This window comes from Kogia breviceps, chromosome 7 (assembly GCF_026419965.1).
Source record: "Kogia breviceps isolate mKogBre1 chromosome 7, mKogBre1 haplotype 1, whole genome shotgun sequence".
In the NCBI taxonomy this organism is placed as follows: Eukaryota; Metazoa; Chordata; class Mammalia; order Artiodactyla; family Physeteridae; genus Kogia; species Kogia breviceps.
Window position 1 is genome coordinate 111,857,499 of NC_081316.1, and position 27,973 is coordinate 111,885,471.

Here is a 27,973-nt window from a genome sequence, read left to right on the forward strand (position 1 = left end):
ATCAGTTTGTAATTCTCTTCAGGGTTTTCTTCAGAGCAATTCTGACATCCTTGTTTCTGAGGCTATAAATGAGAGGGTTCAGCATGGGTACTACATTGGCATAAAACACTGAGAAAAATTTTCCCTGACCCACAGACCCAGCAAATGATGGCTTGACATGAATCAGCAGCCCAAATCTATAGAATAGCCCAACTGTTAGTATGTGGGAGCCATGGTGCTGAAGGCTTTGGACCAACCTTTATCTGATGGTATGTGAAGGATATTGAAAAGAATCAAGGTATAAGAAACACAGATAATGAAGCTAGATACCATGACAACTGTACCCACAACAACAGAAACCACAAGCTCATTGGCATAGGTCCTGCTGCAGGAGAGCTGGAGGAGGTGGAAGATGTCACACAGGTAATGGTTGATGATGTTGGAATCACAAAAGATCAGCCTGATCATACACCATGTGTGGACCACAGCACCAGCAAACCCCATCACATATGAACCAGACATAAGCAGAGAACAGACCTGAGGGGACATGGTGACTATGTACAGCAATGGCTTACAGATGGACACACAGTGATCACAGGCCATGGCTGTCTACACATAGCACTCAGAGTTGACAAAAAAGCAGAAGAAAAATAGCTGAGACATGCATCCTGTAAAGGAGTTGATGTTCTTCTCTGAAATAAATCTCATTAGCATTTTGGTGGTAAAGACACATGAGTAACAGATCAATAAAGGACAGATTAAAGAGGAAAAAATACATGTGGGTGTGAAGGTGTGAATTTAGACAAATTAGATTCATCAAGCACAAACTGCCTACCACAGTAACCATGTAGTTCATCAGAAACAGGAAAAACAAGAGCAGTTGGAGTTCAGGTCGGTCTGTGAATCCCATAAGAATAAACTCAGTCACAGAGTAGGCATTTTCCATAGCCATTCGTTGCACAATTGTGATCTGCAAGAACAGGGGTAGAAACTGACATTAACAATGGACTTTTCCTCTTTGTTTTCCAAGGGAGAGCTGGATCTGCTTGTTTAATCTCAGTTTTATAAAGACATGCATTAAGACATCCAAAAAGCAACACTTATGATTATTCCTGATGATTCCTCATTTTCTCCTTTCTACGCTTATTACTGTTGTTTGTCTCTGTTTAGAAAGCATGCTGGTAGACTCCCAGTGTCTCTGCATGTCATTTTCTCCCTTCTCCCCTGTGTCCGCTAAGGATCAGGGCTGAAAAGAGCAATTAAACAGGTAGTGTTCCCCACAACTGTTGATTTATGTAGTTTGGGGTCTGAAAAGAAAAGAGGGGGTTGATTCTACCCTCACCTACTTTTTCCTGAATGCCTCACTGCCATTGAACCTTAAGGCTCCTTCTGCCTTACAGTCCTGAGAGGGTCAAAGTTTCTGACAATGAAGGAGGCAATATTCGCCAGCATGGTCCTCAGTCTTTGACTTGCTAAAAGAGGTATGCTGGGGAACAAGCCATAATTTCTATTTGAGAATTTACCCAGAAGGTCCTCTTCACTTGCAAGGAGGAAAGCAACCTTATATGAGCTCCAAAACAATCAGATGATTCAAATGAGATTCTATTCCATGCCCTATAGTTCTGGGAAAATTGATTGGAAGCACGGAAAATTATTCTCTCCCTCATGATTTCATTTCAAGTTAAAGAGCCCACTGAGGGTAAAAATTACTGAGTTTGTATTTCCATTCTGTATCATAGATCCTTGGAGACACAATGTTCTACTCAGTTTACAGTTTCACAATGAGAATTCTTAACCCCCAATGCAGAAAAATGGGTGCCCCTTTTGTACTTTCTTCATCATCTCCTGGTGTCTATGCACAGTTCTAAAAAAGGAACATCTGGGGCATGATCACTTGCCTTTACTAGCACTTTCCTAGAGCCTTTGGGATTGCATTAGTGAAATAGTGTATCATAGCTTTAACACTGTCCATGCTTATGGATTTCACCTCTGTAAAGACATGTTGTAGCAAAATGGTTAAAAGAACAGGCCCCGTAAGTCAGACTTAGTTTAAATCTGGCTGTTAAACTTCTTAATTTTAAGACCGTAGACAATCATATAACCTCTCTGATCCTTGCATATTTTTATATACTTATCCCTATGTATATCTATAAAATGAGGCTAGCAAAAGAGCTATCTCATAGGGCTGTTTTGTGGATTAAATTAGTTAAGTCCCCCAAAGTTTATTAGGAACATGCCTGACATATAATAGGAGCCTGAGAAGTGTTCGCATTGCTATTAATCCATATTCATTATAGCAGGATTTCTCAACTTAGCACTAATGGTATTTTGAAGTGGATAATTCTTTGTTGTGTTCTGTGTATTATAGGATAGATCATATGCTAGGGCACGAAACAAGTCTCAACAAATTTTAGAGGACAGAACTTATATCAAGCATTTTTCCAACCACATGGTATAAAACTAAAAATTACTGAAAGAAAAATGGGAAAAACACAAACACGTGGAGACTAAATAACATGCTACTAAAAAAGCAATTGGTCAATGAAGAAATCAAAGAGTAAATCAGAAAATACTTTGAAACAAATGAAAATGGAAACAACACAATCCGAAATCTATGGGATGCAGCAAAAGCAGTTCTAAGAGGGAAGTTTATAGTGATACAAGCCTTCCTCAAGAAAGAAGAAAAATCTCAAGTAAACAACCTAATCTGCCACCTAAAAGAATTAGAAGTAGAAGAAGTAAGAAAGCCCAAAGTCCAGGAGAAGGAAGGAAATAATAAAGTTCAGAGAGGAAATAAAGATAGAAAAAATAACAGGAAAGGTCAAGGAAACAAAGCTATTTTTTGAAAAGATTTTTTAAAAAAGGTAAACCACTAGCCAAGCTCACCAGGAAGAAAATATAGAAAACCCAAATAAAATAAGAAAAGAAAGAAGAGAAAGGACAACTGATACCACAGAGATACAAAAAAATCATAAAGAGAATGTTGCAAACAGTTATATGCCAACAAATTGGACAACCTAAAAGTAATGGACAAATTTCTAGAAACATATGACCTTCCAAGACAGAATCAAGAAGAAACAGGCAATTTGAACTGACCAATCACTAGTAGTGAAATTGAATTTGCAATTAAATGTCTCCCAGAAAAAAAAAAAAAAGCCCAAGACTGAACAGCTTTACAGGGGAATTCTACCAAAAATATGAAGAAGAAATAATACCTATCCTTCTCAAACTGTTCTAAAAAATGAAGAGGACAGAACATTCCCAAACTCATTCTACAGGGCCACCATTACCCTGATACCAAAATCAAGCAAAGACACTACAAAAAAGGGAAGGTAGAGGCCAATATCTCTGACAAATATAGATACAAAAATCCTCAACAAAATATTAGCAAACCAAATCCAACAATATATAAAAAGGATCATACACCACGATCAAGTTGGATTTATTCTACAGTCACAAGGATGGTTCAGCATTCACAAATCAATCAATCTGATAAAACCACATTAAGAAAAGGAAGAATAAAAATCACAGTCATCTCAATAGACAGAAAAAGCATTTGATAAAATTCAACATCCAGTCATGATAAAAAACACTTGGCAAAGTGGGTATTGAGGGAACATATCTCTACATAATAAAGGCCATTAATGACAAATCCACATCTAACATCATACTCAATGGTGAAAAGTTGAAAGCCTTTCCTCTAAATTCAGGAACCATACAAGGATGCCAGTCTTGCAACTTCTTTTTAACACAGAATTGGAAGTCCTAGCCACAGCAGTCACACAAGAAAAAGAAATAAGAGGTATCCTAATTCGAAGGGAAGAAGTAAAATTGCCACTATTTGCAGACGACATGATACATTATATAGAAAATGCTAAAGTCTCCACCCCAAAGCTATTAGAATAAATGAATTCAATGTTGCGGGATACAAGATAAACATACAGAAATCTGTTGAGTTTCATACACAAATAATAAACTATCAGAAAAAGAAAGTGGGCTTCCCTGGTGGCGCAGTGGTTGAGAATCCGCCTGCCGATGCAGGAGACACGGGTTCGTGCCCTGGTCCGGGAAGATCCCACATGCCGCGGAGCAACTAAGCCCGTGAGCCATGGCCGCTAGGCCTGCGCATTCGGGGCCTGTGCTCCGCAACGGGAGAGGCCACAACAGTGAGAGGCCCGCATACCGCAAAAAAAAAAAAAAAAAAAAGAAAGTAAAAAATAAAGCCCATTTAAAATAGTTTCAAAAAGAATAAAATACATAGGAATAAACTAAACCAAAGAGGTGAAAGACCTATAATCTGGAAAATATAAAACACTGATAAAGGAAACTGAATATGATACAAAGCAATGAAATGATATCCCATGCTCTTGGATTCAAAAAATTAATGTTGTTAAAATGGCCATACCACCCAAAGCAATCTAAAGATTTAACGCAATCCCTAACAAAATACCCATGATATTTTTCACAGAAGTAGAACAGTTAATCCTAAAATTCATATAGAACCAAAAAAGGCCCCAAACTGCCAAAGCAGTCTTGAGAAAAAAAAGAACAAAGCTGGATGTATTACCCTACCAGACTTCAGACTATACTACAAAGCTACAGTAATCAAAATAGAGTGGTACCTGCACAAAAACAGACACACAGATCAATGAAACAGAATAGAGATCCCAGAAAAAAACCCCACACATTTATTATCAATTAACCTACAACAAAGAAGTGAAGAATACACAGTGAAGAAACGACATTCTTTTCAACAAGTGATGCTGGGAAAACTGGACAGCTACTTGTAAAACAATGGGATGATAAGATTTCCTGACCATATACAAAAATAAACTGAAAATGGATTAAAGATCTAAATATAACACATGAAACCATAAAACTCCTAGAAGAAAACATAAGCAGAACACTCTGACATAAACTGTAGGAATATTTTTTTACATCTGTCACCTAAGGTAAATGAAATAAAAAGCAAACATAAACAAACGGGACCTAATTAAACTTAAAAGCTTTTGCATAGCAAAGGAAACCATCAACAAAATGAAAAGACAACATACTGAATGGGAGAAAATATTTATAAATAATATGACTGATAACGGGTTAATATCCAACATATGTAAACAGATCATACAACTCAATATCAAAAAAACACAACACAAGTTAAAATTGGGTAGAAGACCTGAATAGACATTTTTCAAAAGGAGGCATATAGATGGCCAACAGACACATGAAAAGATGCTCAACATCGCTAACTGTCAGGGAAGTGCAAATCAAAACAAGATATCACCTCACACCTGTCAGAATGGCTATTATCAAAACTCTACAAATAACAAATGTTGGAGAAGATGTGGCGAAAAGAGAACACTTGTACACTGTTTGTGGGAGCATAAATTGGTGCAGCCACCATGGAAAACAGTATGGAGGTTCCTCAAAAAAAACTAAAAAATAGTTCTACCATATGATATCCAGCATTTCCACTGTTGCAGGTATATCTGGGAAAAAAACAAAAACACTAATTTTAAAAGATACACATGCCCCAATGTTCATAGCAGCACTATTTACAATTGCCAAGATATGGAAGCAACCCAAAGGCCCATCGACAGATGAATGGATAAAGATAGATAGATAAAGATTGAAATTCTGCCTTTTGCAGCAACATGAATGGACTGAGTGAAATAAGTCGGACAAAGACAAATACTGTATTATATCACTTACATATGGAATCTGAAAAAATAACACAAATGAATGTATATGCAAAACAGAAACATGCTCACAGATATAGAAAACAAACTACTAGTTACCAAAGGGGAGAGGGAAGGAGGGAGGGGCAGGTTACATGTATGGGACTAAGACTTAAAAACTACTATGTATAAAATAAATAATCAGCAGGGATATATTGTACAGTGCAGTGAAATAGCCATTATTTTGTAATTACTTTAAATGGAGTATAATCTATAAAAATATTGAATCACTATGTTGTGCAAATGAAACTAATATGATAGTATAAATCAACTATACTTCGTTGAAAAGGAAACATAAATCTTAAGTGTATGGCTCAATGAATTTTACCTATATATATGCGCATGTAAAATATAGTTCAAGATACACATTTCCTAGAAAGGTTCCCTTGTTCCCCTTCTCAGTCAATACCCATCCCCTCCCCAGAGGTAACCACTATTCTTACTTTTTGCCCTCCAAATACATCTGACATTCTAAATATACAAACAGAAAAGCGCTGGAGAAATAGGGAAATTAGAGAAAACAGCATCTACTTTAAATCTGCTTATTATCTTATTGGAGAGACAAGGTGTTATGGTCAAGTGTTGAAATCCTAAACCCCCCAAAGGTGATGATATTGGGAGATGGGGCCTTTAGGAAGTACTTAAGACACGAAGATGGAACCCTCATAATTGGGATTAGTACCTTATAAAAGACATCTCAGAGAAACCACTAGCTCCTTCCACATTGTGAGCATATAATGAGAAGGGAGTGATGCAGAAAAGTGCCCTCATCCGTTTATGCTGGTACCCTGATCGTGGACTTCCAACCTCTAGAACTGTGAGAAATAAATTTCTGTTTATGTCATTGAGTCTGTGGTACTTTGTTACAGCAGCCTGAATGGACTGAGATACAGGTTTAAATAAGTGCAAAAAATGTTGAAAAAATATAGTTTATTATCATTAATATACACCTTTTTTATGATAAATCTCATTAGATAAGTAAAACAATGTCTAACATATTTCTCCTAACTTAATGTGCAATGTTTCCTTTAAAGTGATAAATAAACTATGCAGTAAGAGCTATAAGCTCTTTTTTAAAATATTTGCTGTCATTGTAGATAATAATGAATGCAAGTTTTATAATAAACCAGTCAGCCCCCTTGGTAGGATCCTAAGGTACATATGTATTATTCCTTTAATGGTACTTTATTAACACCATCTTTGGCAATAAAATGTGGAGCTACATGTATTCTCTTCAATATTAAACGAACTGGGCTGTTAGAGGCTCTCAGAAACAGGTAGTAAATGGTATAGATTTTGCCATTCTCAAAGGGAACAAGAAAGGGCAAAATATAAAAAGAAAGTTGATAAGAAATGTAGGACAAAAGGAAAAGATCAGAGAATCTGATGATACTTCAAGCTATATACTAGTTTGTATTAAGACATTTTATTGAATCCTGTTCCCTATACCAGCAAGAGTATTGACAAGAATGAGAATATTTCTACAGTATTTGGCACTTCTGTGTTTAGATGAGTAAGATATAATTTTAACTTTCTGTGATTTATTATTCACCATATTTGTCCAGATTAGGAATAACTCAGAAGATGGAAGTATGAAAAAATTATTTTTAAAAAGGTCAGCATATTTATTCCTTTTATAAACATGTTGTTAGTTATTTAGTAAACTGATATGAGGTGCAGGAGATATAGAGGCCAAATATGAGACAAGATCAGCAATGAGGGAAATAATAAGACAAGTCTATACCACATATAAAAAAATCTGTAGAAGCAACATGGTGATAAATATACTCTTCTTGAAAGACAACAGTAAAAATTAATAAAAAGTTGAATTTCTTTACAATATCGCTGATTCAAATTAGAACATGGTTCTCCTCTGGATTCTTAAACAGGGATTTCCTCAGTATAACTTTGATATCCTTGTTTCTCAAACTGTAAATCAAAGGATTGACCATGGGCACCACGTTAGTATAGAAAACAGAAGAAATTTTTGTCAGGTCCATAGATCCAGGAGAAGAATATTTAAGGTACATGAATGCTGCTGAACCAAAAAAAAAAAAAAGAGAAAGAGCAATGATGTGGAAGCTACAGGTGCTGAAGGCTTTCGATCTTCCCTGAGTGGATTTGATATGAAGAATGCTAGTAAGGATGAAGATGTAAGAAACTAGGATGGTGAAACTGGGTACTGTGATATTAATACCCACAACAATGAGAACTACCACCTCACTGACATAAGTGCTGGTGCAAGAGACTTGGAGGAGTGGGAGGATGTCACACAAGTAATGGTTGATATTAACATTGCAGAAGGTTAGTCTAAGCATGCACCCTGTTTGGGCAGAGGCTCCAGTAAACCCCACCACATATGCAGCCAAAGATAGCACCAAACAGACCTTATGGAACATGGTGACCTTATACAGCAGTGGAGTATAGATGGCCACATAACGATCACAGGCCATTGAGGTCAACATACAGCATTCAGAGATGACAAAAAAGAGAAAGAAAAACAGGTGAGTCATGCACCCAGCATAGGAGATGATATTCTTCCTGAATACAAAGTTCATCAGCATCTGGGGGGTGAAAACAGAGGAGCAACAGAGATCAGTGAAGGATAAGTTGAAGACTAAATAGTACACGGGGGTGTGGAGGTGAGAATTTAGACCAATAAGAATGATCGAGCCCAGGTTGCCCACCATAGTGACAATGTAGATCATTAGAAGCAGGTAAGAGAGGGGCTGCTGGAGCTCTGGACGGTCTGTTAATCCAGCAAGAATAAATTCAGTCACTAAGGAGTCATTTCTAGCCAGCATTCTCAACTTTGGAAATCTGTGAGTGTAGAAGAAAACTCCATCAATAGGGAACCCAGTTCTGTCCTTACAGACTCTCTTTTATATGAGCTTTACAAGAAAGAGACTCAGACTGGCAGAAATCATGTCTTCCTTTGCTTCATAGGGTCTCTAAGTACTGCAACACACACCCCTCAACATTTAAATCACTGTCTTTTGTTGCATGAGCTGCATGGGGCAAACAACGGCTTTATCTTTACTAGAAGACAGAGGGATGGGGTAGCCTAGGAACAAGCCTGCCTGTTGATGGGCTTTGGTGGTGGGGTTGTATCCCCATCTCTCCATCCTACTCATCTGACCAGTCACTTTTTAGTTTCTACTCATGTTTCCATCACTCTATGAGTTATCTCAGTTCCCCTGTGATGACCTTCAAGAAAGAATTCCCACAGGGCAGAGACCATAACCATATTCTGCTTCCTAGAAGGGAGTTGCTAAGAGTCTGTTGGATTTTCAGTTACTTTACTACAAGATTCCATGAAGTCAATAATTGATAACAGGTATGGAGGAGAGCCTTGGTGGCCTAAACTTTATACTTACCCATATACTGCATTGTTTCCACACATTCTCCTCCTCTATTCCATCCTGGCTGAACATAGAGTGAGTAAAGGAAGGTGGATGTGTTTCTCAGGTTTTGTAGGATGGCATGAAAGCGAAACAAATTAATTTGGGTGCTGATTAAATTAGCTGTTGTTAGTGACTATATATCAAGCTGTATACTTATTGTGACATGTAAACTTGTACAGTACATATATTTCGACAAAAAAATTTTTTCCACGCACACTGTATTTTATTTTTACAAGAGGTAAATAAACTGATACCAACATTGTAAATGGATGACCACAACAAAAGCAACAATGATTGCAATTACCCAACATGAAACACACTCATACTATGTCATAATATTGACATTCAGTCCAGTAATCCTCCACTGTAACAGCTCCTTTACTTTGCTGTGAAAATTGATTTGTATATTTTTTGCCTCTGAGTCCTTGTGGGATTTTTTTTTATTCAAACAGAAAGTCACAAAATTATAATCATCCTCATCAGTTCACTCAGTCCCATGTAATTAATTTTTTTTCATCTTGATCATTTGTTAGCACTTTTATGAATTCATCAGTTTTCCATTAGAGTTCTGAAAATGCTTATTCATTCAGCTCAGCAGTATAGTCAGTTACCAGAAACCTGTACTTGTCAGAGTCTTTTCCATGAATTCCTTGAAGATGAAACCCTTTTATAGGAATATTTTTGCGAAAGCATCAGAGTACACCCAGAACTGTCTGTAAATGACAAAAGACTTAAAAATGACCACAGTTAAAAGATTTGATGAAAGTTCATAATAATGCAGTTGACAAGGAAATTTAGTTATTTCTGAGATATACATTTTAAAGTAATAACTAGAATTATGACATAACATTATACCAGAACATATAAGATTTTTAGAAATTTCATGTAAGGTCTGAAACATTTATATTAACATATTTCCATACAAATAACTCTGGCAACCATAGACACTACAGAATTAAACAGCCAAAATCCTAGCCAGGATACCCAAAATTCTGACCCTAATAGCCATTAACTAAGTGGTTAGTACCTGAGACAGCACGTTATCTTTCAACAAAATATTACAAGACAAAGAAACAGTCTAAAGAGATAACGCAAGCCACAGAACCAGACTCAGATAAGAATGAGATATAGAAGTTATTGAACAGGAAATTAAAATGTCTATAATGAATATGTTAAGGACTCTAAGGGAAAAATAGACGTGTAAGAATTGATGGGTAAACAGAGAGATGGAAACTCTAACAAAAACTATCAAAAGAAAATGCTAGAAATAAAGGGCACAGTAACATAAATGAAGCATTCCTTCTATGTGCTCATCAAAACCCAACACAGTTTAGAAAAAGAACCAGTGGCTTGAAGATCAGTCAACTGAAACTTCCCAAAATCAAATCCAAAAAGAAATAGAGTGAAAGAACATTCAAAAACTCTGAAACAACTTCAAAAGTGAAAAAATATGCATAATTGGAATATCAGAAGGTGAGAGTGAACGGCTGATTCTCCTCTTCCTTACATTTTCTTGAGAAGTGATTTATATAACTAAGTTAATTTACACTTTTAAATCATTTACATTTCTTTTTTGATTTCTTACTATTATCTCCATAGCTTTTTATGTTGTTTGCCCTTATGAGGATTTGGCATCAATAACTAACACAGATTTCATTCAGGAGAACACCCTTTTACACAAAGTCTTACTCAGTGCAACTTGGACATCTTTGTTTCTCAAACTGTAAATGAAAAGATTCATCATTGGCCCCACAATGGTGTAAAAAACTGTGGATACTTTATCTTGATTCAGAGACATAGCAGGAAAAGGCTTCAATTACATGAATGCTGATGATCCAAAGAAAAGAGAAACCAGAATTATGTGAGAGCTGCAGGTACTGAAGGCTTTGGACTCGCCCTCTGTAGAACAGATGCAGAGGATGTTGGAGAGGACCAAGGTATAAGAAATGGAGTTGGTGAGACTGGGCGCTATGACATTGACACCCACCACAACAAAAACCACCAGCTTATTGATGTAGGTGCTTGAGCAGGAGAGCTGGAGGAGAGGAGGAATGTCACACATGTAATGATCGATGATGTTGCCATCACAGAAGGAGTGTCTCAGCATGCACCCAGTGTGGGCCATGGTACCCACAAGCCCCATCGCGTATGCACCCACCATCTGCGAGAGGCAGACCTGATGGGACATGGAGACCTTGTAAAGCAGGGGCTTACAGAAAGCCACATATCGATCATAGGCCCTTGACGTCAAAATACAGCACTTTTCAATAACAAAGAAGGAGAAGAAACAGCTGAAACATGCACTCTGCTTAAGAGATGATGTTTTGGTTTACAAAACTTATCAGCATTTTAGGGGTAATGACAGAGGAGTAGCAGAGATAAATGAAGGAAAAGTTGAAGAGAAAGTAGTACATAGGAGTGTGCAGATGAGGGTTCAGACCAATCAGAATAATCAAGCCAATGTTCCCCACCACGGTGACCAGATATATTCCTAAGAAAATGAAAAAGAGGCAGCTGGAGTTCTGGCTGTTGTGTTAAACCCAGCAGGATAAACTCAGTCACTGAAGAGTCATTCCCTGGGGCCATTCTTCCCTAGGACATATCTGTGGGAACAGGACAAAGGGTAACATTAAAATGAGTACCCAGCTCTCTCCACTCAATCCCACTATAATGAGGTAGAGACCCAGAATAGGAGAATGAACCCAAGCCAACCCTCTGTGTGCCTTTGTTTGCTCCTTTGTGTAAAGGCTGAGGGAATTTTTAAAGATAATATATATCAAAAACACAAGTTCTACAGGGATAAGATTCAGTAACCCTGTGACCACTCATGACTACAGCATCTCTGCTCCACTTCTGCTTTGATAGCTTACCAGGCCCACCTAATGATCAATGATTGTCTCAGCAGAGAGAAGGTGTGTCATTTCAGGGAGTCCTTGGCTTTCTGAGATGAGGTTTGGAAGAATAACATGACAGATAAAATTCAACACTCACCCTTTTACATGGGGACCTCAATCCTGCTGGATTAACTGAGCTCAGAGAAATAAAGTAACTGCCATCCTCCCAGACTTCCACAAGCTCTCAGAAAGGTCCTTATGCCTCTCCCTGCTGAATGCAACATAGACTCAGATCAAAGTTGCTAAGCTCAGAGAAAAGAATATAATTTCCATCCTCCCTGAATGTCACAAAGAGGACTTCCACAGACTCAGAAAGGTCTCAATGTGTCTCCCTGACTGCATAGACTCAGATCAAAAGGCAGATTTGGGTCAATACAGGAAGTTTTCAAATGCCAAAATCAAGGTCAGCTCACTATGAGAGGCCATTAGGAACCATTCGAGATTTTTTACTTCTTTTTTGACACAGGACTGAAATAATCTAAGTGCAAGCTTAGAAAGAGTAATATGGCAATGGCTGGCAGAATGGACTGGCGTAAGAGAGACCGGAGGCAAGGTGACTCACAAGAGGCAATTACAATAGTCAATGAATGATAAAAATGCCCTGAATTAACAGTGCTACTGTGAGCAATTCCAAGAAACAAACACATGCAAGAGACACTGAAAGGAAAGAGTCATCAGAACTTCTCACAAAGGGGATCGAAGTAGACCAAAAAAATCCCAAAGATATTAGCCTAGGTGCTTGGTTAAATTATGGTGTTAACTACAAACAGAATTCAGAAAGAATGGAAATATAAACAATATGCATTCAGTTTTGAACATGGTGATCTTGAGTTGCCAGCTGGACAAGCAAGTAGAAGTATACAACCTAAATAAGGCTAAATAACGCTCAAGAGGAAGACCAGAATCTGAGAAAAAGATTTGGGGACCATTTCCACAGAGGTTAAAGCCATGGAATCAGGTGAACTCAAATGAGAAAGAATAAAAAGAGCAGAGAGGCAAGAAAAACGTGGGAAATCCCTCATATGGGTTTTACATGTAGGATAGTTGAAAACCTAATCATTACAAAAATGAGTCCCAATTATTATCATCAGACCCTTAGAAATTACAAGGGGACTAAAAATTCCTTAGGGCAAACTTGAAATGTGTCTCACAAGATAGACATTCTCGGGCTTAGCCTTGATGAGGACCTTAGAGATTCATTAAAACTTTTATTTCCTGGAAATGTTAAGAACTCTTATTTAGGTGATGCAAGAACCAGAAACACTCCCTTTAAGTTTATATTACATCAAATCACATTACAAGAAAAGTTTATGGCAAGGTACTAAATTAGAATTAAAGGTCATTCTTTCACTTTTAACACAACCAGTGTAAATACAGGCAGAGAATGAGTGTAGAGATACTCTGAGCTTATTCTTACATTGCAAAACTAACTCATTACCCTCCTTTCTTCTACCTACATGATGGTCACAGTAGCCTGATTTAGTTATAATGAAATGTGTCAAATGGTTATCCTTTTCACTGAGATATACCATGGTATCTTTTATTAATTCCTGGCTCCTTTTTAAGTAACTCAAGCCTGGTATGTTCTAACTTATCAGTCAGTGGTAATTTAAGTTTTATACCATACTATATTATCATAAAGATGCAAAATATGTAAACATTTTTTAGCTAAATAGAATTTTAATTTGCAGTATTATGTATGTCACACTGAGCTAAGCTGCTGCAAGCATCTGGAATCACTGGCTAATAATATATTTTTAAATGTAAATATATAATGGAAAGAAAGTTAAATCTGCAAGTGTCAGGAAGAATATGGGAAGGCAAAATCTAATTCAGCAGATCTGGGGTGGGGTCCTAGATTCTTGCCCTGATTCTGTATTTTTTTGTTTGTTTGTTTGTTTTGTTTTTTAAACAAAAGTCAGTAGAAGTGAAGTGATCATGCAAGATTTGACTGTTAGTGAGAGAACCTGAGGTAAACCCAGGTCTTCTGACAGGAAGTTCAGTGGATAACAGGATGGTAGAGTTGAAGGAAGAAGCCTCTACTCTTTTAAAAAATTATTTATTTATTTATTTATTTATTATTTTTGTCTGTGTTGGGTCTTCGTTTCTGTGCGAGGGCTTTCTCTAGTTGCGGCAAGCGGGGGTCACTCTTCATCGTGGCCTCTCTTGTAGCGGAGCACAGGCTCCAGACGCGCAGGCTCAGTAGTTGTGGCTCACAGGCCTAGTTGCTCCGCGGCATGTGGGATCTTCCCAGACCAGGGCTCGAACCCGTGTCCCCTGCATTGGCAGGCAGATTCTCAACCACTGCGCCACCACGGAGCCCTGTTTGTTTGATTTTGAAAGGTGTAAAGTCTGTGTCTAAATTCATGTTTTTGCAAATGGGCATCTGATTTTTCTAGCATCGTTTGTGAAGAAGACTACCATTATTCCATTGATTGCCTTTGCTCTTTTGTCAAAGATCAGTTGACTATATTTTGTAGGTCAACATCAGGTTCTCTCTTCTGATCCATTGTCTTTTCTTTCATCACTACCACACTGAATTGATTACTGTAGTTTTATAGTGAGTTCTGAAGTTGGACAGTATCTGTCCTACAACTTTGTTCTCCTTCAATATTGTATTTGATATTTGGGGTCTTTTCCCTTTCCATATATACTTTAGAATCAGTTTGTTGATATCCACAAAAACTTGCTGGGATTTTGATTGGGATCACATTGACGATACAGATGAAGTTAAGAAGAATTGACATCTTAACATAATTGGGTCTTCTAATCCACAAACATGGAGTATCTTTCCATTTATTTAGATTTTTTATTACTTTTATTAGAGTTTTGTAGTTTTCCACATATAGATCCTTTATATATTTTGTTAGACTTATAACTAAGTATTTCTTCTTTTTGGAGGGTAGGGGTGGGGTGACAATATTAATAGTATTGAGTTTTTCATTACAAATTCCAATCATCCAGTGCCTGGTATATAGGAAAGCTATTAACCTTTGTATGTTAACTTTGTATCCTGTGACTCTCCTCTAGCTACTTATTAGTTCCAAGAGGTTTTTTTGTTCATTTGTTTGTTTTGTAGTTGTTGCTGTCAATTTTGAGGAACTGTCTACAGAGACAATCTTGTCATCTGAGAACACAGACAATTGTATTTCTTTTTTTCAATATGTATTTAAAAATGGTTTAAAGTTATCATTCCAAGAAGCAATACAGGCTCAAATATTAATAAATTTGAAAAAATGTATCTCAACATCCTTTGTCCTAAGGAAAATGCAAATTAAAATTAAATGAGATACAACTGCATACACACTAGAATGGCTAAAATTAATGACTATCTATACCAAGTGAACATGTGGATGTGGAACACCTGGAACTTTCATACACTGCTGTTAGAAGAGTAAAATTACATAGGTACTTTGGAAAGCAAATTGGTATTTTCTAATAAAGTTGCACCATATGTAGCATCTGATCTGATAGACATTCCATGGCTATCACATATACAGAGAAATTAGTGCATATGTCAAAAAAAAAACTTGACCAAGAATGTTCACTGAGGTTTCATTTCAGTAGCCAAATTTCCATCAATAAGAGAATAGATAAGGAAATTGTAGAAAATACATTCAATGAGGTATTTATCATAAAACAGTGTTCTGATACATGCACCAATATGGTTGAAATACAAAAATCATTATGTTGAACGAAGATGGCAGACTCAAAAGAGTATAAACAGTATGATTTTATTTATAAGATTTTAAAGAACAGGCAAAATTACTCTAAAGTGATAGAAATGAGAGCAATGGTTACCTCAACTGGTGCATGGGATTTGTCTATTGACTATAATGTGACATAAGGGAAATTTCTGGGGTCATGGAAATGTTCTGTATCTTTTTCTGGGTGGTGATTAAATGAGTTTATACTTAGGTAAAAAGTCATCAAGCTGTAGACCTCATATTTGTATATTTTACCATATGTAAACTAGGCCTCATAAAATATAATTTGAAATGTTTTTATAAAACTTTATAAGGAAAATTTATTTGTGTAAAAATTTATACAGCTCAATAGTATAAACAATATATTGTTCAGTAGATCTCTCAGGATTTACTGAAAACTAGTCTGTGTTTTTGTAACACATCTCTAATATCTACTATCAGTATGGGCAGGCCAGTCCACATCTTTCCATTACCAACCTTAGAGGCTTAATACTGGACCAGATGGGTCAGTAGTCTTACACAGGATTGGGCTTGGGTGTTTCCATAAAGAATATTCTGACTTATATTGAATCCATGTCTCCAGCCTGGGGAAATTCAATGAAGTTGACATAAAGAAAGAAAACCGAGAAAAAAAATAATCAGGTACAACTGGGACATTAATCACGTCCCATTTAAGCTTGTGCTCCATGAGCCCTGCCAATTATTACAGTGTGTTTGTGTTTCTATCACCAATAGTGACAGCCAAGCTTCAATCTCTTTTTTCTTTCGTATAAAAAATTTACAAATGAGTAATTTCAGTTTTAAAATATGGCAACATTTCATGTTTAAAATAACAGGAAATCCAACAAAAAACTAGCAACTTGGCATGCAAAAAGCAGGAAAATTCAATCCACAATGAGGAAAAACCTCAATCTGTAGAAACATACTGAAAATAACATTTTAAAATTAGCAGACAAGAATAAAAAGAGCTGTTATTAATATATTTTATATATTCAAGAAAAAAAATGTCAAGGCATGACAAGGCCCATATTGACTTCCTTGATCTGAAAAATACAACGTGTGAAAGGAAAAATACACCAAATCCAAAAAAATACATAATCCAAAAATAATCATGAGAAAAACATTAGAAATCCCAAATGAGGGATATTCTACAAAATACCTGACTAATACTCTTCAAAACTGTCAAAGTTATCCAAAACATGGGAAGTCTGAGAAAATGTGACAGCCAAGAGGAACCCAGTGAGACATGACTAATCAACGCAATGTGGTATCCCAAATGGGATCCTAGGATAGAAAAGAGACATTAGGTAAAAACTAAGAAAATCTGGATAAAGTACAGACTTTAACAATAATTATCAATATTTGTTCACTAACTGTGACATATGTATCACACTAATGTAAGATAGCAAGAGGAACAAGATACGAAATATATAGTAACTGTATTATATTAACAATTCTTCTATAAATCTAAAATAATTCTAAAATAAATTTATGTAAAAATAAATGTGTTGAATGGAGTTAACACCATATTAGAAGAAATGATGAGTGAACTTAAAGAATAGCAGTAGAAAGTAACCAAAATGATATCCAGAGACAACAAAAAAAGCCTAGAAAACAATGAACAGAGCATCAGTGAGCCCTAAGACATCATATTATGTAATTGGAGGAACCTCATATGTATGTAATTGGAGTCCCAGACAGCAGAGCGGAGGAGTGGTAGAAAAATATTTGAAGACATAACAGCTGAAAACATCATCTAAAGTATCACTATACAGTGAATGCCCCCTTATCACCTAATCTAATTTGAGAACAAAGTTGACTAAATAAGCTATTTAACAGCTATCATTTCTGGTATTGTTGGGCTAGGCTATTGGGTCTACCACCCACTCAAAACAGCTAAAAATACTGAATAAAATATTCTACAATATTCTATTTTATGAACTGGTTTGTGATTACATAAATTTTGCATTATTTATTAAATTGCAAATGTATGTATTACGAAGTTTTCAGGATATATTTGATGTTAAAATCAGAAAAGTTGGTATATTCATTACCTACTATAATAATGTAAATTATTCAAACATCAAAAATATCTCTTAAATGAGATTTATCATTTTTTATTAAATAACATTCCCAAATAAAATATACTCATAATTCGAAATGAAAATTGGTACTTGCTTCTGGAATATAATTTCTTTGTTAACAGGCTTTGTGCTTGAAATAGTTATTTGCAATTCTTGAGCAAGAATTTTTAATGACTATATCTCCAATTTCTTTTATAATCATCATCAATGAGAAATTTTGTATGCATAAATGGTAGAGTTTAGATCATTCTTACCACCATTTAAAACTTTGCTGTTGAAATCATATTTAAATAATGTGAGTTATTTTCTTTTTACTGACACATTTAATGTTCAACACATTTGGAACTAATTTTGCTTTTTCATTTCAAATATTTCAAAATAACAGAGAAACCCAATTTGCAGAAGGCTTGTGCATTCTGAGCACTCACACTTCAACTAGTTTAGATGCCATGAAAAGAATAAATTGGCTGTAGATGGACAGAAGTACGTGAAATGGGGAGCCAGAGACTAGGGCATCTGCCTGGAGCTGCGAACATCAGGACTCCTTGCCTGGCGTCCATCACAGGCCAAGCACTGTGCTCCTGGGCACCTGAAACAGACTCCCCCAGCAGCCCTGTGGGACTCTGGTCCACCACAGGCACTGTCCCCTCTGCATGTGGCTGCTGTAGCTGGTGAGCAGGTGGTGGAGTGCCTTTTTGGTTGGGCTGTTGAAATAAGAGCAGTGAGTGCCTCACTTGGCTGACCATTCTTGATGCTGGCCAAAGTACGGTATATGCCATCACGTCAGACTCATTCTATTTAGCCTTCCGAGAGCATCTGTCTAGGATATACTCTAGGCTCGATGCCTTTAATGTGAATTCATCTGGGGATTCCGTATGAAGAAAACAACCTTTTTTCCCAATTAAAATTGTATTTATGAAGCATATACAGAAGGATAGTAAAGCCATATCTACCCATATCTTCAAGAAATTCATCAAGTTATGGACATAATATTTCCAAATATCCTAAAGGTGTTTTAAAAATGCTTGGTATATTGAAATAATTTTTACTTCAAATTCTATAATTATAGTTATTTTTAAAAGACTACAATTGAATTTTTAATCATTTTAGTTTTATATGAGTTTTGATTTTAATCATTTTAAATGATCATTTTTCCCATGTTGATCAAAAGAATATAAAGTCAACTTGTAAAGTAAGTCTGTTGATTCACAGACCGAGCCAGGCATTTTACTGACTCATACTGCCAGCAGAGTGTGCTGGGAAGCTGGATACCACATTCAGACTACAAGGCATGTGTCATGCCTGCAACTATATTTTGTCTACATAAACCAACATAATCCCAAAAAGTGTGTGAAACTGGTAAGTCATGAATATACATGGCCTTTTATTTGGCTGGACAGGGCCAACCATTCATGGAGGTGTGTCTCTCTCCACTCATTTTGTCTGCTTGGTTCTACTGCATTTTAACCTCAGATGAACTCTCCCCATGTAGTGAAAACAGGACTACTAGAATCCCTAGATTTAATCTTACCAATTCAGTAACTACAAGTAGAAAAATTTGTTTAAATAATTTTGGCAGAGAAGACTGTAGTCAAATGACTATTTCCAGTTAAGCATTGTCATCAGGGTTTGGCATGTGCTAATTAGACAGGATATGTCTTGTGAGATGGGCAAGTCAGTCCAACAAAATCACATAAAAGGTGTTCCCTGTTTCAAAGTCCAGTCAAAAAATAGCATACTATGTATTTCCTATGGAGGATATTTTTAAAAGATAATTGGATATATAGACATTGCAAGGAGGAAAGAGCAAAAGATGAAGCAGAGAAAACATAAAGAGTAATAACCTATAAAAAATAGCTACCCAGAACTGATAGAACAAACAGAAAGAATAAGAAGAATAACCAGATTCTAGAATCTCAGAGGAGAAGTTCTATAGGATTGGTGCTTGGATTAATGGAGGGTTTGGAGATGCCCCACAGCTGGTGCTTGGATCTCTGCAATAGAGGCTCCAAGAGGGTGCAAGGCCCAACATGGAGCGAGACCACGAAGAAGGCCTGACAAGTGCTTGAGCCACTCAAGGGGCAAAGTCTGGGCAATAAAGTGAGGGAGGATACTACAGCTGTTAAGGAACTGTTGTCCAGCTATTCACTATACATAAGGCAGTGTACCAAGTTAGGCACATTTCCATGTGCTTATTGGCTATTTACACATGTTCATTTGGGATGTGTCTTTCAAATCATTTGCCAATATATGATATGATCTTTTTATCACTGAGATACATTTTAATTAAGTTGTTATATATTCTGGATACAATACCTTTATCAAATATATGTTTTGCAACTATTCTTCCAGTCTGTGTCCTGCCTATAAATATTTTTTTGATAAACAGATGTTCTAATTTAAATGAAACATTTTCTTTTTTTTTCTTTTAGATTTAGTGCTTTCCAGAATATGTTTAAGAAATCTGTGCCTACACTAACATACTTTTCTATGTTTTCTTCTAGAAGGTTTATCTTAAAGTTTCATGTGTATAGCTAACATACTTTTCTATGTTTTCTTCTAGAAGGTTTATGTTAAAGTTTCATGTGTATAGTTTTGATCTATTTAAAATTAACTTTTGTGTATGATGTGAGGTAGAGATCAAAGTTCATTGTTTTCCTCATGAGTAGTTAGTATTTCCAGCATCAGTTGCTTAGAATGATTTTTCTTTACTTACAGATTTACACAGGTGCTCAGATAAAAATCAATCAACTATATAAGTGAGGATCTGTTTCTGAATATTCTATTGTGTCCCATGGATTTATCTATATTTATAACAAAACCAATCTGTCTTGATTACCATATCCTAAAAGTAAGGTTTAAAATCAGTTAGTGTTAAGTCCTCTATGTCATTTTAGAGTTCTCCAAGAAACAGATGCTAAGAAACGATTAGACTTCCAAGACATTTATTGTGGTAAGTGCCTGTGAAGGATAAAATGGGAATGAGTGGGAGTCAGTGAGAAAGCCTTCAGACCAGGATGAAAGTGTGATACCTACGAAAGGAGAGAGAGGAGAAAGGATTGGGTAGGAAAACCTCAGACCACAGTGCAGTTCAAAAAAATCTCAAATAGGATGATAGGAAGTCCCTAAACAAAGACTGCCTATCAGAAGAGATCCACGTTACACAGAAATTGGCCAGGTCTGGTATGACCCACCATGCTAAGCCATTGGCTGAGGCCATCTTAGAGTAAGCATGGACTCTGCCTGAACACTATGGTGGATCCAAAGGAGTATCAGCTATAGACAGTCAATGATGCTCCCCACAGGTGGCTCTACTGAAAGGGAGTTAGCAGCACCTCTCTATGGTTGCCACACTCTACTCCTCAAAAGAAATTATACCCCAAAGTTCTTTCTGACTTATTTTTTGTTATTGTCATTTATTACTATATTTTATTAGTTATTATTTATAACATTAAATTTATTATTGTTATTATTCAAACAAGATAATCCAATTCAACAAGAATATTTTTGACCTACCACTATATTTGATACTCTAAATATATGAATGGGAAAAGCATTGGAGAAATAGGGAAATTATAGGGAGAAGCATCTAGGTAAATATATTTATTGTCTTACTGGTGAGACGAGGTTTAAGTAAGTTCAAAAAATATTGCTAGGAATATGGTTTACTATATTAATACACAACTTTTTTCATGATACTTCACTGGATAAGTGAAACATGGCTAAAATGTTTCTCCTAACACCATGTGTAGTATTTTCCTAAAGTGATAAAAAACAAAATTGACAGTAAAACCATGTGGTTTTTTCAAAATATTTGGTGTCATTTTAGAGAGTAATATACACAAATTTTATAATAAACCACCCATTATGCTTACTGGGATCCTGAGATACATATGTATTATTCTTCTAATCATCCTCTTTTAATGCCATGTTTGGCAGTAAATGGTGGAATTATATGTATTCCCTTCAATATTAAAGGCATTTGCCTTACAGAGGTTCTCAGAAGCAGGTGGCATGTAAAACAGGTTTGGCAATTTTCAAAGGGAACAAGAAAAGTAATAATAATAAAAGGAAAAGTGGTATGAAAAATGGAACAAAATGATAACATCAGAAGGATCTGATCCTACTTTAAGCTATATATGCAATTTGCAATGAAGACATTTCTTTGAATCCTTCATCCTATACCAGGAACAATATTGTTTTAAAAGACAATTATTCTGCAGTGTTTGGGCACTTCTGTGTCTAGAACAGCAAGCTCTAATTTTAACTTTATGTATTTATGAAACTCACCATATTTGTCCAGATTAGGAATAGCCCAGGAGACAAAGATAGTATGAAAAAAATCAGTTCATATTTTCCTTTTATAAAGATGCTACTAGTTATTTAGGAAACCGGTACAAGGTGCAAGAGATAAGTAGGAAAAGTGAGACAAGCTATAAGGAAAGTGATGAGACAAGTTTATTATACCACATATAACAATCTGTAGAAGAAACACAGTTATGAACAAATATCATCTTGAAAGACAATAAAAGTTGAATGTCTTTACATTATTGTTGTTCGTAAGTAGAATATGTTTCTCCTCTGGATTTTAAACAGGGATTTCCTCAGTGCAACTCTGACATCTTTATTCCTCAAACTAAATCAGAGGACTGAGCATGGGTCCCACATTAGTATAAAAAACAGAAGAAACTTTTCCCTGCTCCATAGATCGAGGAGAAGAATATTTAAGGTACATGAATGCTGTTGAACCAAAAAAAGAGAGAAAGAGCAATGATGTGGGAGCTGCAGGTGCTGAAGGCTGTCGGTCTTCTCTGAGTGGATTTGATATGAAGAATGCTAGTAAGGATGAAGATGTAAGAAACTAGGATGGTGAAACTGGGTACTGTGATATTAATACCCACAACGAGAACTACCACCTCACTGACATAAGTGCTGGTGCAAGAGACTTGGAGGAGTGGGAGGATGTCACACAAGTAATGGTTGATATTAACATTGCAGAAGGTTAGTCTAAGCACGCACCCTGTTTGGGCAGAGGCTCCAGTAAACCCCAACACATACGCAGCCAAAGAGCACCAAACAGACCTTATGGAACATGGTGACCTTATATAGCAGTGGAGTATAGATGGCCACATAACGATCATAGGCCATTGAGGTCAACATATAGCATTCAGAGATGACAAAAAAGAGAAAGAAAAACAGGTGAGTCATGCACCCAGCATAGGAGATGATATTCTTCCTGAATACAAAGTTCATCAGCATCTGGGGGGTGAAAACAGAGGAGCAACAGAGATCAATGAAGGATGGTTGAAGACTAAATAGTACACAGGGGTGTGGAGGTGAGAATTTAGACCAATAAGAATGATCGAGCCCAGGTTGCCCACCATGGTGACAATGTAGATCATTAGAAGCAGGTAAGAGAGGGGCTGCTGGAGCTCTGGACGGTCTGTTAATCCAGCAAGAATAAATTCAGTCACTAAGGAGTCATTTCTAGCCAGCATTCTCAACTTTGGAAATCTGTGAGAATAGAAGAAAACTCCATCAATAGGGAACCCAGCTTTGTTCTTACAAACTCTCTTTTATATGAGCTTTACAAGAAAGAGACTCAGACTGGCAGAAATCACATAAGTCCTCCTTTGCGTCATAGGGTCTGAAGGTACACACCCCTCAACATTTAAATCACTGTCTTTCATTGCATGAACTGCATGTGACAAACAACGGCTCTATCTTACTAGAAGATAGAGGGATGGGGTAGCTGAGGAACAAGCCTACTTGCTGATGTGCTTCAGTGGTGGGAATGTATCCCCGTTTCTCCCCCCATTCATCTGATTCATCACTTCCTAGTTCCTACTCACGTTTCCATTACCCTACTAGGTACCTCAGGTCCCCTGTTTTGACCATCAAGAGAGAAAGGATCCCTACAGGGAAGAGACCATACAGATATTCTGCTACCAGGAATTCTCTCATAGTCTCTAAGCTTTTCAGATACTTTACTGTAAGAATCCAGGAAGTTAATAATTGATAACAGGTATTGAGGTGAACCTTGGTAACCTAAGTTTTATACTTAACCATACATTCCAGTGTTTCCACACATTCTCCTCCTCTGCTCTATCCTAGCTGGACAGCGAATGAATAAAGGAAGGTGGATGTGCTTTCCTAGGTTTTATAGGATAGCATGAATGAGAAATATTAATTTGAGTGCTGATTAAGTTAGTTATTAAGTTTGTGAAAACATTTCAAGCTGTATACTTATTATGATATATCAACTTTCCTCTGTTTATACATTTCAATTAAAAAAAATTTAGAAAAAAACACAAATCTCTTCTGATGTTGCTGTCTGGATTTGTCACTTGGAACTGCTACAGTTCTCCTGCTCCCAGAATGAAGGTGGAGTCAACACAGAGTGTATGCTGCGAACAATACAGGCAGTAGAGTCAGAGCTCCAGACTTTGGAGTTTCTTGTTATTCAATATAAATACTTCTCATTTTTCAGCAACAGAGGGAGTGAGCAAATATAGAAACTTGGTTAACTCACTCTGCATCGAGGGAACTCAGTGCTGACTCTTTATGTGTGTTTAACCTCTGCTGTCCTGAAAGAAGAACTGGTCTTGGAGATATCAAAGCTGAGCAGATGTAGTCACAGAATCTTCCTCCTTCCCTGGAAAAGAGTCATAGCATAGATCTCACAGTATGAATGTTCCAAGAGTCAGTCTATGATTTAGATCAAACTTGTGGTTATAAATTTAGTGAGAGATCATGAAGGGAAACCACAGACTTCACATCTGAGCCACGTCATAGAGCACACAGCATTTGCTTAAGGCTTATAATTCTTTTGGACCTGATTAGAAATTCAGGTATAGGGGTCCCCCAGGACTTTCCCATCATGATACGCTCTGCAGGGGAGAAATGTGTCTGTGTTTACACCCTAATTGTTACAGTAAATGTTAATTTCCCATCAGGGATTATACATTCCCCAGAGCATAGGAGAAAGGATCTCTGCTGTCTCTTATAAAGATGCAAATAATTAATGTCATTGAAAATTCACTAATTATAATTCTAGGTAACATTAGTTTCAAGAATTTAAGTTCATAAAGATATATGACCATTTCAGAAAAGTATGAGTCTCTTTAAATAATTAGTGTTTATGCAAATTTTATAGACATAAGCCAAAGGATCTTTTTAATTGATTTCAGAGATTATTTTTTAATAAAACACTATTTACTATAAAAATGATTCCATGGAAATTTAATTACCTTGAGTTGTTCTGATGCAATATGCTTTTAATAGGTTAAAATCAAATCTATAAGAAAAATCACTGTAAATAAGCTTCTATTACAAGGAAATATGACTTTAAAATTCCTATGTATGTATTAGCTTATGATCATGCTTATGAGAAAAAAATCTAAGTTAAACAAAATTTTAAACTATTATATATTCCCAGGAAATTTCAAAAATAATGGATAGAGTCCCCTGAAATCTACCCACCTTCCTACCATGGGGACATCTTTGACAACTGTAGTATAATAGCAAAACTACAGACACTATTCAGCTCTGAGCAATTTTATATGCAGTATGTGTTTCTGGTGTGTGTGTGTGTGTGTGTGTGTGTGTGTGTGTGTGTGTAGATCTATGTAATGTGATCACTTGTGTAGATTCATGTAACTACCACCATCATGATACAGAACTCTTCCACTAACATAAAGGAACTCCCTTACACTACCTCTTTATAGTGACACCTATCCCCTCCCACCTTCATCTATCTTGCAGCAACCACTAGCCTGTTCTTCATCTCTATAGTTGGGTCATTAGGAAGACAACGGATGAAACTATACAAAATATAACTTCTGAAATTGGCTTTTTTCACTAAGCATGATGCCCTTAAGTCCATCCCAGTTGTTGGATGTATCAACAGTCTGCTCCTTTTATTGCTGAGTTGTATTCCATTTTATACAACTCACATTTATTCAAACTTCTGTAGTAATTTTAAAACTACTAGGTTCTTGTTTAATGTAAAACTAAATCTGTTTTATTTATGGAAAATGTTTAAGGGGCAGGGGATATAGATCACAGTTCAGACTGGCTCTTATAATATTCTCTTTTTAATCAGTTTTATTGTGGCATAATCTGGATACAATAACATGCTCTCATTTTAAGAGTACAGTTCAGTGACTTTCAAAAATAATACAGTCATATAAAGACCACCATGGTCAAGATCTAGAGCATTTCCCTCACCCCCAAAAGTATACTCATCTCCCTTTGCAATCCACCCTTTTTTTTAATCATGAAAGGATGCTGAAATTTGTCAAATGCTTTCTCTGCATCTAGTGAAATAATCATATGATTTTTATGTTTCATTCTGTTAATCTGGTATAGCACATTTATTGATTAGTGTATGTTGAACCATCCTTATATCCCATGGTTAAATCTCGCTTGATCATGGTGTATGAGCTTTTAATGTGCTGTTGAATTGGTATGCTAGAATTCTGTTGAGAATTTTTGCATCTATATTCATCAAAGACATTGGCCTGTAGTTTTCTTTTCTTATAGTGTCTTTACCTGACATTGGTGTGAAGGTAATTCTGGTTGTAAAATGAGTTTGAAAGCTGTTCTTTCTTCCATTTTTGGAAGAGTTTAAGAAGTTTTGGCATTTATTCTTGTTTAAATGTTTAGTAGAATTCACCAGTGAAACCATCTAGTTTTTGGTCCTGGGCTTTTCTTTGTTGGGAGGTTTTTGATTATTGATTCAATCTCCTTACCCATTATTGATCTGTTTCAATTTTTCTGTTTCTACATAATTCAGTCTTGGTAAATTGTTTGTTTCTAAGAATTTTTTTTTTTTTTTTGTGGTACGCGGGCCTCTCACTGTTGTGGCCTCTCCCGTTGCGGAGCACAGGCTCCGGATGCACAGGCTCAGCGGCCATGGCTCACGGACCCAGCCGCTCCGCGGCATGTGGGATCTTCCCGGACCGGGGCACGAACCCGTGTCCCCTGCATCGGCAGGCGGACTCTCAACCACTGCGCCACCAGGGAAGCCCTGTTTCTAAGAATTTATCCATGTGTTCTACAGTATTCAATTTATTTGTGTATAATTGGTCATAGTAGTCTCTTATGATCTTTTGTATTATTGTGATATCACTGCCATCTTTGTCTCTTGTTACAGCTGTTAAAGTTTATCTTGTCTGATATAATTATATTTACCACTGTTGTTTTTTGGTTTCCACTTGCATAGAACACCTTTTTTTATCTCCTCACTTTCAGTCTGTGTGTGTCCTTAAAGCTGAAGTAAGTCTCTTATGGAAAGCATATAATTGGGTCTTGTTTTTTGTTTTGTTTTGTTTTAATCCATTCAGCCACTCTTTTGACTGGAGAATTTATATCATTTACACTTAAAATAATGATTGATGGGTAAGGACTTACTAATTCCATCCTAATTGTGCTCTAGCTGTTTTGTAATTCCCTTGTTCTTTTCTTCCTCTCTTGCTGTCTTCTTCTGTGATTTAATGATTTTCTATAACGGTATGTTTCTGTTTCCCTTCTCTTTATCTTTTTATATTAATGTAGGCTTTTGCTTTGTGATTACCATGAGACTTACAAAAAATATCTTATAGATATAACTCTATTTTAAGGTGATAACAACTTAACTTTGATAACACACAAAAACACTACCCTTTTACTCCCTTCCCACATTGTATGTTTTTGATGTCACAATTTACCTCTTTTAATATTGTGCATCCATCAGCAAGTTATTGTAGTTATAGTTATTTTTAATAGTTTTGTTCTTTAGTTTTGTCAACCTTTACTAGAGTTGACTGGTTAACACACTACTGTCTTATAGTAGTATATTCTGAATGTGACTATATACTTACCAGTGTACTGTATACTTTTTTACATTTCATGTTACTAATTAGTGTTCTTTTGTTTCAGCTTGAAGAACTCCGTTCAGCATCTCTTAGAGCAGGTCTAATGCTGATTAATTCTCTCAGCTTTTGTTTGTTTGGGAAAGTCTTTACCTCACCTTCATTGTCTACCCAGCTTCATTTAAAACCAGATTAGATGCTTGTGTATATTAGATTTATTTCTGGATGTACTATATCATTTTCATTAAAAATATTTGGGCACTGAAAAAAAAAAGCTTTGCTGAGTAAAGTATTCTTGATTGGCAGGGCAGTT

At 36.2% G+C, this 27,973-nt stretch overlaps 3 protein-coding genes and 1 pseudogene across 3 annotated transcripts; all 4 read right to left on the reverse strand.

The window, feature by feature from the left end:
• Position 1: 1 nt before the first annotated feature.
• LOC131760411 (olfactory receptor 8C8-like) lies at positions 2-943 on the reverse strand. Its single transcript, XM_059070351.2, is given in 3 exon segments — positions 2-213; positions 216-721; positions 723-943. Coding segments are annotated over 3 exon segments (927 nt in total). The 5' UTR covers positions 932-943.
• A 6,624-nt stretch (positions 944-7,567) lies between these two features.
• LOC131760378 (olfactory receptor 8B3-like) lies at positions 7,568-8,527 on the reverse strand. The gene has a single exon (XM_059070291.1). It carries the CDS (start codon positions 8,519-8,521, stop codon positions 7,568-7,570), a length of 954 nt encoding a protein of 317 aa, XP_058926274.1. The 5' UTR covers positions 8,522-8,527.
• Positions 8,528-10,778: 2,251 nt separating this feature from the next.
• LOC131760401 (olfactory receptor 8B3-like) lies at positions 10,779-11,722 on the reverse strand (annotated as a pseudogene).
• Positions 11,723-22,348: 10,626 nt separating this feature from the next.
• Positions 22,349-23,304, reverse strand: LOC131760379 (olfactory receptor 8B3-like). The gene is given in 5 exon segments (XM_059070292.2): positions 22,349-22,445; positions 22,447-22,562; positions 22,564-22,876; positions 22,878-23,109; positions 23,112-23,304. Coding segments are annotated over 5 exon segments (951 nt in total).
• Positions 23,305-27,973: the final 4,669 nt, after the last annotated feature.